At 46.7% G+C, this 25109-nt stretch overlaps 1 protein-coding gene across 2 annotated transcripts in view; it reads left to right on the top strand.

Moving 5' to 3' along the window:
• Hhat (hedgehog acyltransferase) overlaps positions 1-25109 on the top strand; it is a 268740-nt gene that overhangs the window by 167201 nt on the left and 76430 nt on the right. For both annotated transcript variants that reach the window (XM_031339371.1, XM_031339361.1), the window contains exon 10: positions 24591-24792. In XM_031339371.1, the coding sequence (XP_031195231.1) occupies positions 24591-24792 (202 nt within the window). The remainder of the gene's footprint in view (positions 1-24590; positions 24793-25109) is intronic.

Below are 25109 nucleotides of genomic sequence, written 5' to 3'. Positions count from 1 at the left end.
CCATGCAACAGATCTGGTATAAAGAGAGTATACTGGGGGAAGGGAGAGGTGTGAGGACCTGAGAAGGGGTAGAGGCAGATGAGTGGACATGTAGATAGGCAGATGGATGGGAGCAGAGCCATGAGGGCAGAGAAGGGGACACGGAGAAGGAAAGAAAGAGGGACAGAAAGTGGGAGAGAGAGAGATCGGCTGGGAACACACACAGAGACAAAGACAGAGAAAGAGAGAGAGGAAGGAGGGAGGGAGAGGAAGGGAGGGAGAAAGGGAGAGAGAGAGGGAGAGAGAGAGAGAGAGAGAGAGAGAGAGAGAGAGAGAGAGAGAGAGAGAGAGAGAGAGAGAGAGAGAGAGAGAAAGAGAGAGAGAGAGATAGGCTGGTGGATAGTCCTTTTATATGAAGCCCACTGGGACTGGTGCACCTGGAGATGGCCAGTAACGATGCTAGGTCCCTGGGCGGAGCCTAGTGGAATCTCCTGTATGCTAACAAGCTGAGCCATCTCCCCAGCCAAGTTTTGATATTTTCCTACATAGTATTTGTCTAAAAGTTTATCACCTATTCATTTTAACAAACTTTTCTGAGTCTTCCCATTATAAAGCTTCATGGGACTTCGCTTGTTCTGCTCATAATTTGAAAGAAAAAATTTAATCTCCCTCTGCTCAATAAATATCTATTGGACAGATAGAGTGGGTTATGAGAGCCAGGGAAGGGGATTGGTGGTAAAGGTTTCTGGGAAGTGGGATTTAATAACAGGTCTGGCTAGTTCCACTTGGTGTGTCACTTAGCAGCTATTAGATGACACTCTTAGCTCATGTTGCAGCCACACTGATTTCGTGGTATGGCTGGGGTTTGGACCTCAGCCTGTTTTTTTCCTGTGTTGGGGAGCCATCCACAGAAGTGGCCAGATCTTCCCTTCAGATATCCTCAGGCTGACTGGCCAGAGACAGGTTCAGATGTGAGCTGTATGCTTGACCCAGGCTCAGCGTTTGTAGCCTTGCAGGTAGCTCTTGCAGATGTGGTTTCTGTGTTCAGCCATGCACTCACTGATGCTACCCAGGAAGGTAGAGATGTTTTTTGTGACATCAGCAAAAGAATGGAAGCATATTCAAGTCTGTAGGTGTCATCTGGGAAGTCACAGCATTGCCTTCCCACGGAGTTCCAAGTGAGGCAGGGTTGTCTGAAGTAACTTTGGAGTGAGGTGTCTGGGGTTGGCAGAGGAGGGCAGGCTTGTTCTCCTCTCTGACACCTCCCCTCAGGCCTTTTCAGCCCCAGTACCCTGTTTGTTTCCTGGGCTGGAGCATTGCCTCGCTCTCCTCTCCGTGGTGCCAGGGTTCCCTGTGCTTTCCTTCCCATGAGGCCTGTGGAGACCTCCCTGCTGGCCAGCGCCTTGCTCTCCAGGTTCTCATTTATATAATTGTAGGACCTGGTGCTCCTATATTTTGTTGCTAATTATCCCTTTAGAGTCAGGAACAAAGAGGGAAGTGTCCATGGGGCCTATCTGGCTTCTCACAGTCAAAGGTTTCCCTTCTTTTAAGGAAAGACATGGGAACGTTCATCCACCACCTGCCTCTCAGTAGGTTGGTTTCCTGCAAATCCAATGTTTCCCCTGGGGCACATTTGCATGGAAGTATTCCAGAGGAGGCATCTGCTCTCTTAGAGCTGCAGGTACAAAGAACAGATGTGAAGAGGAGGAAGGTGATGTTAGCATTTGAGGTGACCAGAAGAGAGGCTGGAGTGGCTGCCTGTGGGAGGTAGTGGTGGGGTGCACCAGGGAGGCAACTCAAGGCTTTTCCGGGGCACACAGTGAGTTTGGGGCCAGCTTGTCACAAAGTAAAATGTAGACAGAGGAGAGCAGGAGGAAGATTTCTTCTTTTGACTTGGAAAGTTTTCTGGGAAAGAGCTGGTCCAGCTCGTGAGCTACATTAACCACAGGCCTGAAAGGAAGCTGTTGATGGGAGCTGCTGATGGTGGGAGGCCAGAAAGAACATTGTTTCTCTCATGTACATGTTCTTTGCTATAATAGCAGACTGGTATTACCAACAGCCTCTGATGCTGTGTTCCAGGCCTCCTGAGGGTTAGGTTGAGCCTCACAGGACATGGGACAAAGTAATTTCTTCCTTAGCCTGTACCCTTGACCTTTGCTCCAGTCTCACAGGAGATCATGGGCTATTTGTTTGGGGGGACAGAGGGCTCTTTCTTCCTCAAATATAACTGCAAGAGCAAAAAAAGTCCAAGAACTCCTGAGAATAAACCCACGATCGCAGAAAATTCCATTAATGTGCATAGTTCATATGTGCTTGTGCTAAAATATTTAAAAGGAAATAAATCCATCCATAGTTTAGCTCAAGATAATTAACCACTCTGTAACTTACAAATTTGCATAACTTTTATGTATATTCATCAAATGCACAAATATGTTTACATTAAAAGGTTGTCCTGATTAATACTGAGAAAAGTAACCAAGACAGTGGTTAGCATGACAAGACACAACATTATATGATATGATACTTATGGCAAGCCATGACATAGACACCAAGAAGGTGCCAATTTCAGAGACAGGTCTGAATTCATGTCTGTTTCCTTACCTAAAATATGGTTTTCTAGCTGTCAGTTGGTTGAACCTGGAATATACTTGTACTGGCTGGTTTTGTGTCAACTTGACCCAAGCTGGAGTTATCACTGAGAAAGGAGCTTCAGTTTGGGGAAGTGCCTGCTGCATGACATCCAGCTATAAGGCATTTTTCTCAATTAGTGATCAAGAGTGGAGGGCCCATTTTGGGTGGTGCCATCTGTTAGATTCTGGCGTGGGTCCCCCACTTGAGAAGAAACAGGAGGGAGATCGCTGTAAATTACATGAGGTTTATTATTGCCAGTGTACTGGGGTCATCCTTCATTCAGAGCAAAGGGGACGACCAGGAACAAAAGCACACACACTTTTTATGCCTTTCAGTACATAGGTTTACAGCGTGAGTTGGTTATCTCTCATTGGTGGAGCCCATTGTCTTTTGTTCTCGTTATCCTTTATGCCCCAGGTGAGGGGGAGATACCGATTGCACGTAGGAGGGGTTGGGGGAGATCCACCCTCCTGGGGATGTTTTCTGGAACCAGGCATTACTCCTCACAATTAGGGCATCTCCTGGGGACTGATGTTTGCTCGGTAAACTCTTCTGAAGCTCTGTCTTTAGGCTTAATGGACATTCCTTGCTCCTTGGTATTTTTATGAGGTGTCCCTATTTACTCAATTTTTACATATCCATGGGCTGGTAGTCTTGGGTTCTATAAGCAAGCAAGCTGAGCAAGCCAGGGGAAGCAAGCCAGTAAGGAACATCCCTCCATGGCCTCTGCATCAGCTCCTGCTTCCTGACCTGCTTGAGTTCCAGTCCTGATTTCCTTTAGTGATGAACAGCAGTGTGGAAGTGTAAGCTGAATAAACCCTTTCCTCCCCAATTTGCTTCTTGGTCATGATGTTTTGTCTAGGAATAGAAACCCTGACTAAGACAATACTCGATATATGTCTTGTCTTTGTTTAGTTGTTATTCATGTTGGCTTACACTGCTGCCGTTTTTTTTTTCTCTGCTTTTATATTAATATTCTTTGAATTAACAGATTATTATACTGTGAAATCCCAAGGTGGATACATTGGGAAATGTTAAACGAAAACCAGCAAATACAATCCATGGCCTCGTGTGTTGATCTCCTTCTGTGGTGAGAATAGTTAAGACTCTTGACTGGCCTCCATGTTGGCTTTGCCTGTCAGCTGGGTGATGATCTCTGAGGGCGTGAGGCTTTCTTGAGGCTTTCACCCCTGGTATCTCCACTCCTAATGTCGTACAGGGTACTGATACCCAGTAACTTACAACTCCTGGCGAAGGTGCCCAGTGAGTGCTCATAGTGGATGGAGAGTTGTTGGATTAATGAGCAGATGCTGTGGGGAGCGCTGGATCTCAGTGTGATGACCTCAGCCCCTACAGGGCACTGGGGATGTAGACCCCAGGAAACCTTCCTTACAGGATTACAGCTCACAATTCTGATAAGGGCACTGGGGATGTAGACCCCAGGAAACCTTCCTTACAGGATTACAGCTCACAATTCTGATAAACAGTGGGTTCCCATGAGCTGTCAGGTGGTCTGGAGGCAGAGTGTACTGCTGTTTCCAGGGTGCCCATTAGTAAGAAATATATTAGCTGCACAAATCACACACAGACACTAATGAGGGAAGGTGCTTGGGAGTAAAATGCTTTTCTAATCTGGATGTTGACATTGGGGATTTCCACTTATCTAGCTTGTTAAGGAAAGTGATGCCCGTAAAGGAAACAGTGTTTAGCAAGTCATTTAAGCCCCATCAGGTCAAGGGGTGGGTGTGGGCACAGGGTTCTGAGCTGCTGAAGGTATGAAGTCTTGACACTTGGGTAAATGGAGTGCTCAGTTCTTACAAGATGGTGTTTGTCACACCTAAGCTGACACCTATCAAATGTTTGCTGTATGTGAGGCCCTCTTCTAAGACTTCACATTCCAAGTCTCAATCTTCTATTTGTGTGTGTGTGAGTGTGTGTACAGATGTATACACCCATGTGCACATGGTGTGGAGGCCAGTGGTTAGCCTCGGGTGCCCTTCTCTGGTGCTTCCCAGTTGATTTTTGTGAGACAAAGTCTCGCTGAATCTGGAGCTTGCTGTTTTGGCTGCACTGGCTGGCTAGCAGGTCCCTGGGATCTTCCTGCTGGCCCTCCCCCAGCATGGGGACTACAGGAGCTTGCTACCATGCCTGGCTTTTATATGGGTTCTAGGTACCTGAACTAGGTCTTCATGCTTGCATAGAGAGTGCTTTACCCTCTGAGCCAACATCTCTGCAGCCCACTACCTGGATGGAGTAGTAAGTGTCCTTACCTCTCGTTAGGGGTCTGAGGCTCAGAGAAGTATGAGCTCTTTTTTCAAAGTTTCACTGGTAAGTGAAGGCAAGACTAGAATCCAGGGCAAATTTGTGTTCTTACCCTGACACCTCTCTTTGCTGACACAGCTCAGGGTAAGTACATCTGCCTACTTGGCAAGGCCCCAGAGGAAACAGAGTGCACTGGGCATTTGTAGAATGTTGACTCCAGTACCTAACAGGCAAAGGTCCCTGTGTTCCATGAAAATTAAACATGGGAGCAATTACATATTTGCAGCAATGGTAAATATTGAGCAGCCGCGAGGAGGTTCACACTAGAGAGGAGGGCAATGTTAATCTGTGGAGGCTTCTAGAAGAACCCAAGGGTGTGTCAGTGTGGGCTGGGGGCTGTTGATGGATGGTTGTTGTGGAGGCAGGAAGTGCTCTTGAGTGGTATAGGGCGAGATCCAGGGAGAAGCCCTCAGGTCTCCACCAAGGGGAATCTCACAGTGATGGGTCGGCCTGTCAGAGCAGGAGTCCAAAGCTCCTCTTTGCTCTTTATACAACGCTCTCTGTAGCAGCACAGCCCACAGCAAAGATGTGAAAGAGACGGTTGGTGAATCTGCCACTTCCCCCTCAGCTCCTCTTTCATCTTTTCTATGGTCCCATATTAATTTTTGCCAGTGCAGACTCTGTTGGGTTTTCCTCCAAGTCTCTTCCTTTGGCCCTCTGACTAGCTCAGCAGATATTTCCTGAGCTGCTGCTGCATATCAGCAGGCATGTTCCACCATTGAACCTGTGCTACCATAGGCTAGGAAATGTAGACCAGTGTGCTCAACACTGGATACTATTAATGTTCTAGTGTGGGCTCCCAGAATGGGTGTGAAGTCAGGGGGCAGGGCCTTGGCCCTGACAGTGGTGGCTGAACTTCTTAGAGGTAAGCAGAGAATGAGCACCCTGTACTGGGGACTGGAGAAGAGTGAGGCAGGCAAGGAAGAGGGAAGGAGCCTCAAGAGAATAGAACTTTGAAAGGAACAAGGATGGTGGGGCTGAGGAAGGATGCTCTTGAGAGATTAGGGGACTGGAGAGAGAGATTCCTAAAATGGTTTGTGTGCGATCCCGAATGAGGCTGTGTGTATTTATGGAAACAATATCAGAAAGGATGTATTCAAGATGTCGCTATTTCTGAATGTTTAAAAAGATTGTCTGCTTTTGAGTGTGAGCAGTACTATATTGGTAAGGCTTGAAGCAGAGATTATCAAAAGAGGAAAAGGTAAGGCAGGGAGGGTCGATGAAAAAAGAAAACCAAAACCAGTAGATAAGACAAGGAGAAGGTGGAGACTGTCCATTGTCTTGGCAATATGGAGGTCACGGATGACAATAATGAAAGTTGTTGGAGTGGAACAGGGAGGAGCAGATGTATCAGGTTAAGGGATGAAAGAGAGGGGAGGGCTAGAGGCTGGGTCAACTCCTTGCCAAGGACCCTGAAAGACTTTTGTACTTAAAATCGGGCCTGGAAGAATTTGGAGGATGGCAGAATGGTGTTTATAAAGTAAAAGAAACTAGAGGAATGCCTTTATGTTAAAGAGAGAACTAGTTAAAACAAGTGTGCAAGGGGAGGCAGTCATGTTTGCAGTCACAGAATAGACATCTCTTCTATGGAGAGGCCTTCATAGGTAGATGAGTAGGTGGATGGGTAGGTGGGTGGGTGAATGGTTAGATGGGTGGTTAAGTGGACACGTAGATGGGTAAGTAGGTAGGTGAGTAGGTAGGTGGGTAGGTAGATAGGTGGGTGGGTGAATAGGCGGATGGGTGGGTAGGTGGGTAGGTGGGTGAATAGTTAGATGGGCGGGTAAGTGGGCAGGTGGATGGGTAAGTTGGTAGGTGAGTAGGTGGGTGGGTAGATGGGTGGGTGAATAGTTAGATGGGTGGGTAACTGGGCACTTAGATGGGTAAGTTGGTAGGTGAGTAGGTAGATGGATAGAAGGTGGGGTTAATGGAGACAAGAATATCTGTGGTTAGGAAAGATTAGAACTCTCATTCTAGAAAATTATTAGGTTCAAATTTGGTGTGAACTGAGTCTATTCTGGAATCTGTGTACTACAGGCCTTGCCAGTTATAGGTGGTATGTGAGTTGCATGAGGGCACCTTGCCCGAAATATTTCCTCATGACTCCAGTGCTCAGCAGTATGCCCGGGACAGTAGGAATTCAGGAAGTATTTGCTCATGGTATGGATGTGTGGTCAGAAGAGGGATGTGGTATTCCTTCTCTGTTCTTCCCTGCTGCCCTGTATGTCCTGTAAATGGCGTTGTACCACAGTCCCACGGGAGAACAAGCCAGTAACTATCAGAGAAGCTGACAACGATGGGCTGTGGATTAGGTGTGGGATGAAGGGTGGCATCAGGGCTTGCTCCAAAGGGGGCCTTTTGGAAGAGATGAAGTTTTCACTGGACATTTAACAGGTGATCAGCGAGGAGCTGGTTCTCAGTCCATGTTGCTTGCAAGGGGAGAGCCAGGTAGAACGTACTAGAAGCAGATGCTCTTCCTTCTAAATGGTCTAAAAGTGCAAATGTCTGTCTCAAAGAGTTTCTCAGACACTGAGAAGTCTGAGGTGCAGGCAGGGCTCCTGGACATACCGTAGGGCTCCACATACTCAGATGGTCTCCACAACCTTTATGTGTCTAGCATTCTCTGTGCCCACAACAGGGGATCAGTGTGTCCCCTCAGCTTTGTGATATGGTGAGTTTCTCCCAGACTTCTTATGGTAAGGTGCACACTTACCTGGACTTGCCATGATGTGCTTCATAGATATGATTTTGATTAGTAGAAGAAGCCAAATGACTGTCTAATAAAGTGGAATAATTGCCAGACAGAGTGGTGCATGCCTGTATCCCCAGGATTTGGGAGGCAGAGGCAGGAGAATCAAGATCCAAGGTTATTCTTGACTACATAAGCAAGCTCAAGACCAGCCTATGATAGGTGAGAACCTTCCTAAAACAAATGAACAAATAAAACCCCAAAACAAATCAAACAAATGAAATACCACACCATATAAAGTTGTAGGCACAGTCATTAGGACTTAAAAGGGAAAGGGCTAAAATGATTAAACACTGGATATCATGCCTTTTGCATACACAGGCTTGGCCCAGGGAGTGGCCCTGTTGGAGTAGGTGTGTCACTGTGGGTGTGGGCCCTAAGAGTCATAGGCCCTCAGATCCCTCTCTGCCCACGAAGGCCCTCTGTGCTTGTCATTCACGGCTTTCAGAAGAAACGGGGGGGGGGGTAGTGTAAAGACACACCTCAGCCTCAGTTTCCCCCCTACCATTGGCTGTGTAGCCATTTCTATTCGGAGACAATTCAGACACATGAGAACACACACTGCTGAGACCGAGCCCCTTAATCCAGGTCCTGAGACTGACGCAGAGTGGAATCAACTTGGCAGCTCTTCAGTTGGGGAGCTGAACAACTTCTCTAAGCTGTTTGTTTCCTCCATCTGTAAGCTGAGGAGACATTCCCAGGATAGATCTGCAAATGGAATCAATCCCCTAAGATGTTTAATGCATGCAGGGCTCAAAGGGTTTCCTCTCTCCCCTGTCATAGGCAGCATATTCCCAGCAATGGAAGTTCCTTCCCTGGTTGATACAGGTAGAAGTGTCTCTCTGGTGCAACATAAATTACTGTGGCCACCACAAAAATCAGCATGGAGGTTTCCCCCCAAAATTAAAAGTAGAGATACTGTATGGTCCAACTAAACCACGTCTGGATATTTGCATGAGGGGTTTTATAGTGACACACCATGGAGGTACCTGAACTCCCATGTCTATTTTTCTGTAGGCTTTAGGGATTTGAACTCAGGCTTTTTTGCTTGCTAGATAAGCACTTTCCCTAAAGAGCCTTCTTGCTACATATATATATATATATATATATATATATATATATATATATATTTATAGGTATATTTATCAGTATATGGATATGTATGACAAAGGAGGAAGAAGTATTTGAGAAGAGGGAGGGAGGTCATTGGGAGGAAAGAGAGGGTTAAGAGGTTCATGTGGGATGGTTCTGATTATATGTAAGATTGTTTTAATTATTTTAATGTTTTTTTAATGATGCCCATTATTTTCTATGGTAAGATACATATTAGTAGCAAGGCCTTACGTAGTTTACACTAACAATAGGACACATTCAAAGCAGCATCCCGACACACAACTGTCCCGATAGCATTACTCAGATACTTGCCTGTTTTGTACCAAAACAAAGTTCTTGTGCAGCCCCTTGGTCTTATTTAATCATCATAATCTGTTTGACGAGGTAGTAGATGGGGTGAGCTGTATGCACATCATACAAGGCCCAGGGTCTCGCCCGTCAAGGCTTCCTCTGTCTTGACTTTCCAGGGCTCCTCAAGTGAATGTACATTGACACAGTCTTCAACCTTGTCAACCTTTAAGATCCCTTCTTGAAAGGATCAGGGAGGAGCAGCTACCTCTTCCTTGGATGCTGGGCTGGGAAGAGACTCTCCATTTTACCTGGGTTGTGCTGGATTGATAAAAGGAAGCCAATAAGAGCGAGCCCTTCTCTTTAGCATCTTCCTTTGTTCTTTCAGTTCTGTCCCAGAAGCCCCACCCTACAGGGACCTGCACCTGTGATCCTCATCCTGCAGGGTCCACCCTTCCTCCTGTACCTGTGAGCCCCACCCTGCAGAGTCCAGCCTTCCCTCTGAAACTGTGGACCTCATTCTGTAAGATCCACCCTTCCTCCTGAACCTGTGGGCCCCACACTGCATGGTTCACCCTTCCCCCTGAACCTGTGGGCCCCACACTGCATGGTTCACCCTTCCTCCTGAACCTGTAGGCCCCATCCTATAAGGTCTACCCTTCCTCTTGCACACCTCTCTATGCACTCACTAACTAATCTAGTCTCTAACTCCAGGTTTCTGTGTTAATTTGTTTTCAAGGTAACAGGCTATTTAACAAACCTTGAGACTGTTCCAGGAAAGTGCAGGATGCCTCTGGCCATCTCTGTTGTTATTGTGTTCATCACAGCAGCTAGCTCTGCCCTGGGACTTAGCATACTTTTTTATAGGCACATGCCTTTGCCTTTGATAAGTACAGATGTGCCACTGAATTGGGTCAGAGAGCTCTTCATCTTGACTCTAGCGGATAGTCACACAGACTTTACAGCCATGGCTTGGATATTTTGCTTCTAGAAACTTGAAGCAAAGACTCTGTAGCCGAGTACCATCAGAAGTGAGTTGGCAATGCCTTTCTTGCCTGCTGCCCTGGGAGACCATGAGAGGCTGAGCTCATCCTGAGCTATGGACAGACCCTGTCTGCTCAGAGAGTATTTCAGTGAAGAGTCTTATCTCCAAAGAGACTTTGGGCAAAGGTCTTCTAAGAGCAAGATTAGAGATTTCCTTCAAGAGTGGTGTTGCACCTTGCACTGTACAATGTAGTCCTAGAACCAATGGCCTTGAGCAACTGAGAGATGCTGGTGGGATACTGAGCCCTGTGTTGCTTAGCCAGAGACAGCTGTGGTCCAGGTCTGGTCCAGATGAGGAGGAGCAGAAGCCAAAGGGCTACATCCTGGGAGTCCAGGTGGAACATCAGAAGATGTTGGGCTTTTTGCCCATGTAAGTTGGGATGTCACTCTCCCACTGATGATGATGTCTGAGGCAGTGTTCTCATGTCCAAGGTGAGGTCTTGGAGGTCTTGGTGTAGACAAGACAGAACAGGAAATTACTCAACATGATACTAACCAGATGACCGCAAGATCCATCACTTATCAACACCTGGCATGCTCTGGCATCCCTGTGGTGGTCATAGCTCCCATAGTCTGGACAAATGGTTCAGAGCCCAGGTTGTATCTCAGCAACCGGAGCATAGTAGCAGTGTGGACAGCTAGACTCTGTCTAGGTCTTCTGGTTCTAGGCAAATAGTGAGTGATCCTGAAGGAGGCTGCCTGCCTCTTATCCTGGGGCAGGGACTTGAAACGGGGTCAGCCTATTGAGCTCTCAATGTAATCAGTTCAGAGGTGAGAGAGATGGCTGTGAGTTTGATTCCCATCACCCATGTTGGGTACCTCACAGTGACTGTAATTCCTTCTGTAGGGGTTTCCATGTCCTCTTCTGACCACCAAAGATCTACATACACACACACACACACACACACACACACACACACACACACACAGAGAGAGAGAGAGAGAGAGAGAGAGAGACAGAGACAGAGACAGAGACAGAGACAGAGAGACAGAGAGAGACAGAGACAGAGACAGAGACAGAGAGAAACAGACAAAGAGACAGACAGAAACAGAGACAGAGAGAGAGAGACAAAGAGAGACACAGAGAGACAGAGAAACAGAGAGAGACATAGAGGCACAGAGACACAGAGATACACACAGAGATCTCAATCTGGCTCATGTGAGGAGATAAGTCCTGCTTAGCTCTGATCTGTGCCTCTGCATCATCTTGACTTATCCTGTTCCCATGAATCTTCTCCTTCTCAGGAAAGCCGAAGATCTGAGAGGGCCGAGACTGCTGAACTGGTCACTGGGTTAGATCCATGTTAATGGATACACCCTGGGTAAGCAAGAAGGAGGTAGCTAGAAGGAATGTCTTTGTTCCTTGACCGTCACAAAGTAGTGACAGGAAGTGATCTCTTGCTGGCAGTGTCATCCACCTTGGTCTTGGAAGTCAGGAGGATGAGAACAGGAGAACTGGGAGCCACACTCCTGTCAGGTGGACCCAACTGCTTCCTCTTTCCCCAGACTCAGGGCCTGGCTTTCCCTAATTTCCCAACCTGTATGAATTAGCACTGAGCCACCTGCCTTTCTCAGAGTGAGCCCTCACCCAGAAACAGCTTTCTCCTTGACTCCACTGAGAGGGGACCTTTAAATGTAGGTGGAGTGCCAGCTACACTCACTTCTGTCCATGGTCACTGGCATTGGCTTTCTTACAACATTATTGCATGTGTGGTAGCACTTTTAATCTACAGAAGACTCTACCTTGTGTGACACACACACAAAATGTCATCCTTAGGCCATCTGTGTATCATGCCAGCTCTTAAAGTATTACTCTCTAATGTGCATTCAAGCATGCATTTGGTCATCATGGGGTCATTTAAATGGGTGGTGTTGGCCAGCCAGCACTCACTACATCCTGAGAAACATACCATTGTTTCCTGAGCACAGGGCGATAGTCTTGCATTGTTTTCATAAGTGTTGCCCTGGCACAGGGGTGGGGAGTGACTGTCACAGAGCTATTGTCACTTTTGCCCAAACTTAAACTTTATCAGTTTTCCCACCCAGCACCCAGTTCTAAAAGACATCTTCTCTGATAGGGACTGTGAATCGTAATTGTGATAATTGGGAGGCGGCTGCGACAATTCTATCAAAGCTGGTTTGTCAGAGCCTCACTTTCAGCCCAGAATGGGAATGGCCTCATTGTCACCTCCAGCAACCATCACGCTTGGATCATTCACTTCAGCTCTTGAGATCTTTATTTTCTTTTCTCTTGAAGACAGTTTAGAATGGCAGTGTTCTGAGACTGCTGCCTGTACGGCATCACTACCCATATGACTTCACTGCCTTATGACATCACTGACTGTATGACATCGCCACTATTCTCTCTCACTTGCTTCACATTATGGCCATTGAACCCCATCTGTGCTCCCCACAGAAAAAAAATCTCTTCATTGCCAATGTGCTCCAGTGTCCTGGGGGTGTCTGTGTGCGTGTACCTGTGTGGTGTACACTTGTGTGTATGTGGAGGTTAACAGACTACCACTGATGTCATTCCCTAAGTTTTGTGTACCTTATATTTTAACCCAGGATCTCTAACTGCCATGAACCTTGATAATAGGCTGCCTTGCTAGCAAGCTAATTGTGAACATGTCCCATGACGTTCGGCTTTCTTAGCTGGACCTTTAGAAATCAAACTCAGTTCCACATGCTCGCAAGGTGAACGTGTCACCCACTGAGCCGTCCCTCCAGCTAAAGGCACTCTTTGTGTGTGTGTCTTTTGTTCTTTCCCAGCCACGATCCAGATTCGGCACTTCTCTGTGACCAACACACTGGGGCGAGGGAGGGTGTGAATGGCAAAGAACGAGGGTTTGGTTTCTTGTTGTTGCTTTGTTTTTGTTTTGGTTTTTCTAGAAAACTTGACTTGGGTACCCCTAAAGGGGCAAGAGAGTCACACTCCTGCACCTTCACATGCACCTGATGTTGGTGGTCTTGTGTAAAGCTTCCAAGAGTCAAGGTCACAAATTACCATTCCCACTTTAACTTTTAAGTTTTGCTTCTTTGTTTTAAGACAGGGTCTCACTGGGTAGCCCTGGCTCTCCTGGAACTCCATATGTAGATTGGTGTGTGTGTGTGTGTGTGTGTCTAGAATTGATAGAGATCTGCCTGCTTAGGCTGCCTTAGTGCTAGGATTAAAGGTGTGCATCACCATGCTCAGATAAGTGCTTTAATCTTAAAACATGTTGTTTTGCTTTTTGGATAAAACTCCCCGGTTTTGGTATTTCTGGCAGCTTCCCTGGGAAAAATGTCAATAGATAAGTGTCTTACTTTCCAGGCCCTGCCAGCTCTCCTGTTTACTTGAGGAACCTCTGTGAGTGGTTTAACTGGATTTCAGAGAACACAGTGGTGGGGAAGCCTGCAGTAGTGTGTGAAGGTGACAGCCATTCATCAAGTCAGCTTGCTGCAGTCACTGTTGGCAGTGTTTACATGTGGTGGATGAGGAGGAGGGTGCGGTGGATGAGGAGGAGGGTGGGAAGAACAGGAGAAGATGAAGGCTGTAGGGTTTATCTCGGGGTGGGGGGGAGCCTGGTGTTAGAAGAGCTCTGATTTTCTCCTGTGTCTTGATATGGCGTGACAGACCATAGGTGGTTGTCCTCCACCTAAGCAGTGGTCTACAGTACAGAAGCCTGGCACACAAAGTCCAAAGAAATGTGTTAGGCTGAGATGGACATGTGATTCCAAGAGATAAGAAATCAAAGGGTGAGGGCTGTGGGTGATAGCTCGGTTGGTGAAGAGCTTGCCTTACAAGCAGGAGGACCAGTTTCCTCAGCCCAGGTGGGTAAAGCTGGGTGTGGAACATGCCCTTCTAACCCCATTCCTGGGCTGTAGAGATAGGTGGCTTCTTGGGCTTCCCTAACCAGCTAGCCCAACTACTTGGCAAGCTTCATGTTAATTAGAGACATGGTCTCAAAACCCAAGGTGTGTACACATGCACAAACACATCGAAGAGTAAGATTAGATGAGAAAAATATTCCTTGAAGTGAGTATTAGACCCCAGTAGAAGAAAACATGTCTGAGGTAGGCCTTGGAAGGACTAACTACAGGGCTCAGATCCAGGACGAATTCACTGATAGGGTGGAGTCTATTTTGGTGATTCAAAAGCATGGTGGTAGTTCAGGCAGGAGCCAGTTCAAGGCTGACTTTGGTAGAGCCAGGCTGATGGGTCTCCATTTGGGTTGTAAGGCAATAGGAATCCATCATAGATAAGACCTGAGGTAAAGATTTGGTGGCTGTGACAGACTCATTCTTCCTGGGGAGAAGAGCTTTTTAAGCAGCCATTTTCTTTTGCCTTGTAATCATATATCCAGCTGTTAATTTTCTTTCCTGTGTGACCACTAACTAGACTCCCCCCGCCCCCCCCCCCGCAAGTGGTACTATGTTGCCATGGGAACCCGAGGTCTGTGCTCAGCTGAGCCTCTCCTCTTGCCTCCGGGAGGTCCCCCCAGTCCAGCATGGCTGCCTGCGTCATTGCACCACAAAGGCAGATGGAGAGTGAAATGCCTCTGTAGGCCTCCTGGCATTTCTCCACTGCGCTTGTCTTCAGAACACTGTCTTCTAGAGGGCCCAAGGCACCGCACCAGTACAGTGACCTTCACGTTGCACACGCTCCTTTTATAGCACACGTTTCCCAAGAAGCCATGATAAATGAGTGTGAAAATGAGGGCCAACAGTGAGTAGGATGTGGGTGAGAGGCAGACATCCCAGGAGGAACCAAGAGTGCGGTCGCTCAGGTGAGGAGCGGTGTGTCCAGCGGAGGAGCTGTGGCGCAAGGCTGCTCCTTAAGTTTAGGAGGTGCTGACAGAGCAGAGGGTGGAGAGTGTTTCTGGAAAGGGGAGGAAGCCCCTGTGTCCCTTTCCGTCTGCAGGGGAAGGAAGAGGGGTCACACACATCATCCCCCAGATCTACTCCTTTTGCTTCCGGCTTGCTATGCTCTGCCCCATTTCATGTGGCCTGGAGAGGCATGTAAGTGCTTTTAGTATCCTCTCAGGAGGAAGGTAGGAAGACAGGCAGGCAGCCAGGAAATCTCAGTGGTTATTAAACTGAGTCTTCAAGGATCTTTTTATTAGCGATTAGGCAATGCTCGACAGCACTAAAGAGTCTATACTCTCTCTTTCTGCCCCTTCGAGTGAAACCCCAAGGAATCTGCTTCATGTGTTTATTTATAGCCCGAGACAAAGGCAGGCCTAGAAGAGGGGTTAGAAACCCATGGAGAGAAACTGCAGTCTGCCTCCAGGTGACCCTTGTCCCAAGGCTGCCGGTGTCTCTGTTCACACAGTGTAGAGTCCTGAAGATGTCGTCTTCCAGCGATATTTGTTCAGGGTTACTTAAAAGGCTTGTCTGTCACTGGGACAGTGGCCCCTCCAGAGCGTTGTCAGATTGCTTCAAGATGGAGGAATGAAAACCAGGCATGGTAATGCACGCTTGTAATCCCACAACACTCCCAAGGCTGAGGCAGGAGGACTGCCTTTGAATTCAAAAACCATTCTAGGCTATTCAGTGAGTAGCAGGCAAGTAAGACTATGGTATATGTATATGTATATGTATATGTATATGTATATGTATATGTATATGTATGTATATATACCAAAATACTACTCTCTCTTTCTCTTTCTCTCTCTCTCTCTTTCTCTTTCTCTCTCTCTTATATATATGTGTATATACATGTATGTATATATATATATATATACATGTATGTGTATATATATATATACACATATACACACACACATACGTAGTCCCCACCCACACAGTAGCCACTCATTTCAAGGGACATTGTCGCGTGACTTTTGTAGGTAAGGTATATCCTGAGTGGAAGGAAGTGCCTTAGTTGCAGAGTATTGGAGATAGATGGCTTGGTTCTCATCCATCAACACACCCTCAACTCTACATGTGTGGAGGACACCTGGGTAACATGTGGATTAAGCATTAGCAGCAGTGGGTTGAATCCACAGCACTCACCTCTTCAGACTTAGACCTGGATCTGCTGTTGATGCTGAGTAAAGAGTGATCCTTAGCGATCCTTAAGTCAGCAGGATGGAGTTTCACGTGCTACAAAAGATACAGGAGTGCTTGTCTCTGTGACGGTGCCGTTTACGGAATGGCTTTGCGGGGTGTAGCTGACAATTTGAAACTATTCCTGTTAAAGTTTGATACCTTTGGACAAATGCACCCACTTAAGAAGCCAACGCCAGAGTCGGAGGAATAGATGTGTGCCTCACCTATGAAGCTTTCCTCATCTGCCTTTCGTTTTCTTCATTTTTTTGCTTATAAAAATAGTGATTAATTTTTCATCCCCGTGACAAAACACCAGGCAGAAGCAGCTGAAGAGGTTTGTTTTGGCTCAGTCTCTGAGGATGTGGTATGGTGGTGGGGGAGGGAAGATGGGCACAGGGACTCTGTCAGCAGTTGGCTTTGTCTGCAAAATAAGGATAGGAAGCTGACAGCACAGACTTGCCTCAAGTAGCCTGCTTCTGAACAAACAGGCCTCACATCCTGAAGGTGCCACAGTCACCCAGAACACCTGCTGGAGACAGGACTTCTTAGATCCTATCCATGACTAGGAGCAAGCTATTGTCTGTGATGCTGGCCCATTAGCCAGTGTACAGGCGTTCAACTGTAATCAGGAAATCCTCCCTGTTGGAGCAACATGGCTGAAGGAACCTGGGGGGTGTTCTGCTGAGAGAAGCCAATGGATCCATCTTCTGTTGCACCGTCCATTTATGAAAGGGAGCCATCATAGTGAGGTGTATAGACCAGAGAGAAGAATGGGAGTTTACCAAGGCAGGGGTGAGGGAAGAGGGGGCATTACTCATTGATGCAATATGAACACATCCCTGAGATCTGCCTGGCCTTAAGGTCTTCTCATTTGCAGCCCAGCCCAATCTTTAAGTGTCCTTACCACAACTGAGCAGAGAACATAAGCCTCCCGAACGAAGCCTCTGAGAGCTCATCTGATCCCCACAGACACTCATGTAGAAGGTGTCCATACCCTCCTCTGTCCACACTGGTTGAGGCTCTGCAGTGGAGCAGGCTTCTAAGGAGCCCAGGGATCCTGAGACTGGCAGATGCTTCCCCTGGGGGCCTTGCCTCCGACTCCTGAGCATGCTCTCCTTGTCCTGCACTCTGCTGCTGCCCAGAGGCTAGCCTTTGCAGCCTTTCAACATTTCCTGCCTCAGGAAGGCAGAGCTCTGGAGGGTTGAGCTCTGGGTTTTTGGATTCCGAAGTCCAAGCTGAGTGTTTCTCTAAGCTGTAAGCGCCATCCTCTCTAAGCACTGAGCATAGCACGTCAGTCCTCGGAGCTACCAGCTCTGTGGACTGCAAGACCATGGTTTTAAAAATATGGGCATCCTAACTCCATGAACGTGGATGTTTACATAAAGACAAGATGTGACCTGACTACGTTTGCTGTTTTGAGAAAAGGTTTTACTTATTACTTCAGGCTAGCCTCAAACTCAAAGCAATCCTCTTGCCTCTCTGCCTCCCATCTGCTAAGATTATAGGTATAAACCACCACTATGGGTAGTTTAGTTTTTATTTTTATAATTTCTACGATTTTCTACAGAGAGACAGGACACAGAATTCTTATTGGGAACCTTTCAGAACTGCATAAGACATCTTTATCCAACACTTTTCAGTGAAGGAGCAAAGAATTTGCCAGGCTCAGAATATCCCCTCTGTTTTGCAAGTAGACCTCTCCTTGCTTTCTGGAAATGATCAACTCTATGGTTGCCCATTAACCAACTGTGGCTTCCTAGTTATTAAAGTTCCATTATGATCTGCACTGAATGGAAAGATATTAAAGCAAATTATATTCTTTTTTTGTTTGTATCCTCCTTTAAAACACTTTATAAGTAATCTTTTGCTTCAGAGTGAGAAATAAATACTAGACCTTTACCTATGCTCTGTAAGATGGAGATTTGACTTGTACACTATCACTGGGTATCTTGGAATTTAGCTGAAATGGCAGCCATACTAGAAGAGCCCCACCTTTGAAGACATTTTTCAGGAAGCAGAGCACCTTCTGTGTGACTCTCTAGGTCAAAGAGAAAGCTAGAAAATTCAAAGGGTTCTTCTTGAGAAAGGTGAAAATGTACTGGATTTAAGATCAATGGGTTTCCTGCATGGACTGTCTTCCCCTTGGCCCTGCCACAGGCATATTTGTGAGGTGTTCTTTGTGGAGGCCATGGGGAAGGTAGAGTCAAACTGTCCTCCCCTTCACAGGAGCTGCTCACAGTCACCTACCCATCTTCCCACTGACTTCCTGTGCCCTACCTTGACTGCCCTGGCATCCTCTGGGTGCCAGGTTGGGTGCTGTAGCAGATAATTATTTGATCTGTCCAATAATGAATGTTATACCTCTGACCTGTCTCAATAGTAGCTAATGGAGTTCACCAGTCCAAACGTATTTGGAGTGATAGATTGTTCTGAAAAATCTCTTGACCCCAAAGAGACGGATCTTTGTTGGACCTTGCAGCCAGGTTAATTGTATGTCTTGAGATCATTTAAGACTATGTAATTAACCTGCTAGCCTACTGTGTACTCAGCCTGTTTACATTAACCTCACCTTTAAGAGAACAATATAACTAACCTTGCTTGCCTTAGATTTCCCACACAATCAACTTTTACAACCTAGGCTAGTGCATAGCTTTAATTTTAAGTTTATGTGCTCTTCCATGCCCTGACTCATGTGTGTATATGTATTATTGTGACCATTTGCTGAAAGCAGCCAACAGATTAAAAGCAATCACAAAACAAATTCTACCCTAAATATTGCAAACGCCATAAATATAGCTTGATAATGTCTGTTGCAGTCTTGAGTGCTATTCAGGGCCAGTTAAGCAACTCCTTCCTGTAAAGCTCTGTTGAAGATTCTGTAAAGAATCCCTCATTTCATTCCCATAGCATGATTTCTATGATTAAACACAGAGCAAAGTCCATGGTTACGGAGAGGCACAACATACAGGCACAACTAACAACATAGTTTCAGATGCATATAGGAGACAGACCACAGATCAGCTGTAACCACAAACTACACGGGGGTCGGGGGGGCAGGGAGAAGCGAGGAGCTGAAACAAGGGCTTGTTCGTGGTCAAATTAACCGGAGAGATGCTGCTTTGGTCTCCCTCCCTAGTGTGGCTCTGATGTGTTTTGGTGTCCTCTGGGGTTATCCTAACATTTTATCGATGCACATCTTCATAAAGGAGCATTATTTGCCCAAAGCTAGATGAGTTGGTTTAAGTTAATAAACGACAGAACATAGTCACATATACCTGTAATCAGCACTGACAAGGCTGAGGCAGGAAGGTTGTCACAAGTTTGAATCCTGCTGGGGCTACAGGGAGAAGCCCTGTCTGAAAGACTAGTGGATATGTCGTCTGTAGATCTGACCAAATAAGGAGACCATTTCCCACAAGGACGACTCCCATTGTGATAATGGTACCAGGAACATATTAGATTTAGCTTGGGCCTCTCAGGGCCAAAACAATCTTTATCGTTATTTCATGGACACTTGTCTTGATGACTGTCTACTGTATGCAGAGTGCACCTGGCGTGGGCACGCACTCAGGAGTAGACATTGTGAATGTCGTCTACCTATTTGCATGTGGCTTCCTCTGTGGGGCGTCCACATTGTGTGAATCCTGCAAGATGTTTTTGCATGAAAACGAAGCTCGCAGAGATGCCGACAGGGACCACCCAAGTGGCCAGGCAAGATTAGGTTTCATGCTGACTTAGTCTCGGTGTCCCCAGAAGAAGAAATCTTTGTTTTTGCTGGGCTAAGTGGTGTTTTCGCCAGGAGGTCAGTGATCGTGCTGCTCATCGGAGTGTCTCATGTGACTGGTTTTCTGAGGCAGACTCACCTCTGCTCTTAGTAACCACAGAACCAGCCTAGTAGGATGCATTAAAGAGAGATCCCCTATTCCCTCTTCTTGCCAAACCCACTGTCTTCCAGAGTGGAGAGTGAAGGCTCTCCTCTCCTCTGGTTTGGAACAAAGCAGTTTGTGTCCTTGGAGACTTGCAATATCTTAATTTCTGGAATATTAAAAAAAAAATTCAGAGACTGTTTTTGGTCAGCTGTCATTTTTGAATGCAAAGTAAGAGCTTAGGTTTAAGATAGCTCCATTTGAGGAGGGGGTGGCTGTTGTGGCATCCAGAGTTTGCAGACAGGACCCAATGCCACGTCTCCCTGGTGAGAGGCATGGCAGGCTTTTATTCTGTACTGGATTTTCTGACTTCTGCAGCTCACTTCTCTTTAGTGCCTACAGCCTTAGCATGTGAACAAGTCTGTAAATACTGTGATGTTTCCTTTAACCACAGTCATTCTCAATGCACTGGAGATGACCGTGATGTGCAGGGTAAGAGGCCACAGGAATTCCAGCTCACATCCAAAATCTCTGCTGAGTAGTGCACACTGGTAACCAAGAAACCTCTAGGAGGCAGCAGAACTCCAAGTAAAACCTGTGCCCCTGTAGGCTCTCAGGCTCACTGCCCGTTCCTGCCCCTGTAGGCTCTCAGGCTCACTGCCCTTCCTCAGAGGTGTCCCTCCAGCAGCACACTGAAGTGGGACGCACTGGTCCAGCCTCTCATACCCCACTTTCTTTCCTCATCGCCTGCCCTCCCACACTGTCAAGCCTTCCTGCGGATCTGGCACCATGGCACATGGCCTCACAGCAAGACAGGCCTAGCCTCACAGCCAGGCATGCCCATGTTACCTCAGGAACATCTCAGGTCTTTGTTTTTTATAATGCCCCGATTCCTTGAAGGCTTAAATAAATGCTGGAAGCAGAAGGAACATTCTCTCTGTGTATGTGCACATGTGTATACAGGATTATATGTGCACATGTGTAAACAGACTTATGTATGCAAGTGTATAACTGTGTGTGTGTGTGTGCGTGCACATGTATGTACAGGACTGTGTGCAGAAAAGCCAGAGGATGGCGTTGGATGTTGTTTCTCAGGTGCCAGCCATGTTTTTGTTTATGTTTTTGAGGTACGGGTCTCCCCCTTTCCAGGAGTTTACCCATTAGTCCAGAGGTACTTTCTAGTGATCCACCTGTCTCAGCTTTTTTGTTGTCGTTGTTATTAAAGATTTATTTATTTCATGTATCTGAGTACACACTGTAGCTGTACAGATAGTTGTGAGCCTTCCTCTGGTTGTTAGGAATTGACGTTTAGGACCTCTGCTCACTCCAGTCAACCCCACTTGCTCCGGTAGATCCTGCTCGCTCCAGCCCAAAGATTTATTTATTATTATAAATAAGTGTACTGTAGCTGTCTTCAGACGCACCAGACGAGGGCATCAGATCTCATTACGGGTGGTTGTGAGCTCTCAATCATGTGGTTGCTGGGATTTGAACTCAGGACCTTTGGAAGAGTAGTCAGTGCTCTTATCCGCTGAGCATCTCACCAGCCCCAGTCTCAGCTTCTGTTCTAGTTTTTCAGTCTAGAAATTGAACTTATGTCCTTATGCTCACAGCAGAGACATCTTCAGCCACTTCAGGAGCATGCCTTAATATATAGCCACCTAATGTATAGGCAATAAGTGCATAGACACATAATATATAGACACCTAGTATATACTCACTTAACATATAGATACTTAATGTATAGGCACCTAATATATGGTACACCATTCCTAACTTGGTGTCTGGGATAGATTTATTTTCCACATTTCTGAAGTGGCTCCATTTTAACATGGCTCCGGCATTGTTTCTGACTAGGGAGAAAGGAAGAGGGTGTTTGGCATGAGCCTTGGGTGCAAGCAAAAATGTTAGCTTTGGTGTTGCTGGCTAGGCTGTATCTTGGCCTTTCTCCTCCTCGATGGGTTTCTTGACTAAACCAACTTCCCAGCCTCTTGTTTTCTCACTCCTAAAACGGGGTTAGCTAAGGTGATGGTGTGATTTATCATCTAAACGAGAAAGTTATTTGAGAGTGAGAGGAATTACAGATACTACAGAGTGAGAGAGATTATGAAAACACTAAAGTGCTAGGCACACTTTCAGTGCAGAGAGTACCGTGATGTGGAGGATGAAGCAGGGGGTCCGAAAGAAACCGCTGTGAACACACCCAGGGTGGAGAAGACCCACGCCCACGTGCTCACTGAGTGGAAAATTACTGGAGAAACACTGGGATTTAGGGAGACTCTGGTGGATAGACTTAGTGGAGTTCTTTGTGTACCTGTCCATATGCAGACACATGTGTATACAGGTACATGTACATGTGTGTACACACATGGGGGCCAGAGGATGACTTCAGTGTCATTTCTCAGGTGCTGTCAACATGCTTTAGAGACAGGTGTCTCACTGGCCTGAGCTCTTCAGGTAGAGGAGAGCAACAAGCCACAACCCCTTCTCTGCCTCCCTGGCCCTGGAATTACACTTGTCCTTGAAATTAAACTTTTGGGGGACAGAGAGTATCCTGGGAATCAAGCTCAGGTCCTTGTGCTTACAATGCAAGTGCTTTGCCTACTGAGCCTCCACCTCAGTCTCCAACTTAGTGGAGTTCATGCCTGACTAAGGGGTCTGGGGGAGGGGAAAGGAATTAGGATACCAAGGGTCATCAATGGGGCAGGGAGGGATTCGCTCTAAACTGACCTATCAGGGTGGTGCAGGCCAACCAAGCATGAGCACCAAGGTGTAGCTGGGGTAGAAGAGCCTGGTAAAGGGAAAGTCTCTGTGGAGGAGAATTTGCATGCAACTTAGTGATAAAGTGAAATCTAGAGTTTGACTTCAGGCACAGCCACAAGGTGGTCCTTGTCAGTCAGCAGTCAGTTAGCCAGGACAAGAAGTTCAGTTGTGGTGCACAGGAAGTGACTGAATGAAGTGAGGGCATGACTGCTCCACTGTATGGTTGAGGAGACTGAACATGGCCGGCAGAACAAACCTGGGCATGATAAGAGAGTGGGTAGGGGTAGAGAGAGGGCAAGAGAAGAGAAAGGAGACAGGGCAAGAGGATCAAGAGACCACTTGGGAACCAAGAAGGCATGTGGTGAAAACGGCTGAGGATACATAGGATTACATAGGATTCAGAAGTGAAGGTTTGCGGGGAGCCCCTGGGAGGAAGAGGTTTAGGGTAGGGTGGGAAGAGAAGCTGGGAGAAGCCACAGGTACTGAGTGAGGCTTGTTTTGGGACCTGACGGTGGCTACTGATCACAGTAACGTCTGTGTGCTTAGATATGCTCAGAGAAATGATGCTGAATGTCTTCACCATAAGGAAAAACAGAAGTTGGAGGGAGGCTGGGATACAGTGGAACACTTCCCCAGCATGCACAAGGTCTTGAGTTCTAGCCTCAAGACTTTGGGAAAAAGTTTGAGGGGCTGGTAGGGGCCGGTGACATTGCACAATGTACATATCTACCGAATCTCCACTCTGCTTCTCAGAAATATGCTTAATTTTTATTCATTGTTTAAATTATTTCAAACAAAATAGTTTTTTTAATCATTTTTTCCTGGTCTGATGAATTTTTTATTTAATTTTGGCTTCTTCTGAGAAGTGGTTCTATCAAAAAAAATGTATTTTTAAATAAAGCATTTTTTTTCCCACAGTCAGCAAGTGTCACATGTACAGTACAAACAACCATTAGGGCTTCTGGGATGGCAGGTGTGAACCACACGGCACTTCAAAGAATCAAGTAAAGAGATCCTTGTGAAGTGTCTCAGAAGACTTCATGTCTTCAGACAAAGGTCTCTCATCCCTTCCTGGATAGAAGAGGGACAAAGAGAAACTGACCGGAAAGAACCAAGGCCTGTGAGCTTTTAAAACCCTAGGAGGAGGGCATGCATGCTCCTGGACTCTTAGAGCCCCGGGGAATTACTCAGTCAAGGATGGAGAGAAGTATCTAAGGACTCCGTGCACTGGGGCAGAGGGAGTGTGGTCCTGTACTCCGGTGAGCCCAGAGCTCCTCTCCATCTGGGCCACGTGCCTGAAAATTGGGAATCAGCCCTGGTTCCCTACTTATGCACCCCACTCCTACCAGGGAAGGGCCTGCTTTTAGCAACTGAGTTTAAATGACAAGTTTGCTTATAAGCTTAGTAGTCTGCCCTGTGAAAGGCACGCTGGCCATGATAGTCAGCGTCTTTACAATGCCAGCAGCCTGGATGGTACCCTGTGATTGGCTCCAGAGCTGGGTGCATCTCTTCAGAGGCTCTCAAGTTATAGCTGTCCCTCTTGCCTCTTGTAAGTGAATTTTGGCCATAATGAGGGCTCCTTGGTATGTACGTTCATCTAACCTTTAGCCACTCCCCGTGGAGGTTTGTGGTTTTGTCAACAATGAGTGAGGTGGAGAGTTAGTTCATGGGATGGCTACAGCTTCTTGGAAGTGGGGTTTCCGTACTGTCAATGATAATATTGGAATTAGAGAGAGTCAAACCAGAAAGGAGAGGCAGGTGCATCCCTTCCTCCATCAGCTTCTCACAGCCTCCTCTTTCTGCAGGTATGTGTACATCCCACTGGGTGGGTCCCAGCGTGGCCTATTGGGGACACTGCTTTCTACTGCGACAACATTTGCATTTGTGAGCTACTGGCATGGCAGCTATGAGGACCTCTGGTGCTGGGCAGCACTCAACTGGCTGGGAGTCACTGTGGAGAGTGGGGTCCAGAAGCTGCTAAAGACACCCTGTGTCCAGGAGACTTTGGTGAGCATGACCCATCATTGCCTGTGTGGTAGGGGACAGCTGAGCAAGGAGGGACCGGTTTGGGATGGGTGGTGGTCACCAGATTCACTCAAATGTGAACCCTTCTTGCTAGACAATTTCAGAGTGTGTGCATCTTTAGGAAGTATGATTGGGGGCAGGGTGGGGGAGGATTCAAACCAATCACTGTTTACATGAATGGTTGGTTGGGTAGATGAATGAATATTGTAACTATAAAAGCCTAGGCACTTATTATAGAAAAATTATAAAATCCACATCAAAACTCATTCTTCTGAGTATATTCTGTTTGTATGTGCACT

Source organism: Mastomys coucha, unplaced genomic scaffold (genome assembly GCF_008632895.1).
Source record: "Mastomys coucha isolate ucsf_1 unplaced genomic scaffold, UCSF_Mcou_1 pScaffold1, whole genome shotgun sequence".
Lineage (NCBI taxonomy): Eukaryota > Metazoa > Chordata > Mammalia > Rodentia > Muridae > Mastomys > Mastomys coucha.
Note: the sequence above shows the minus strand (reverse complement) of the source record. Positions and strands in the feature narration are given on the sequence as shown.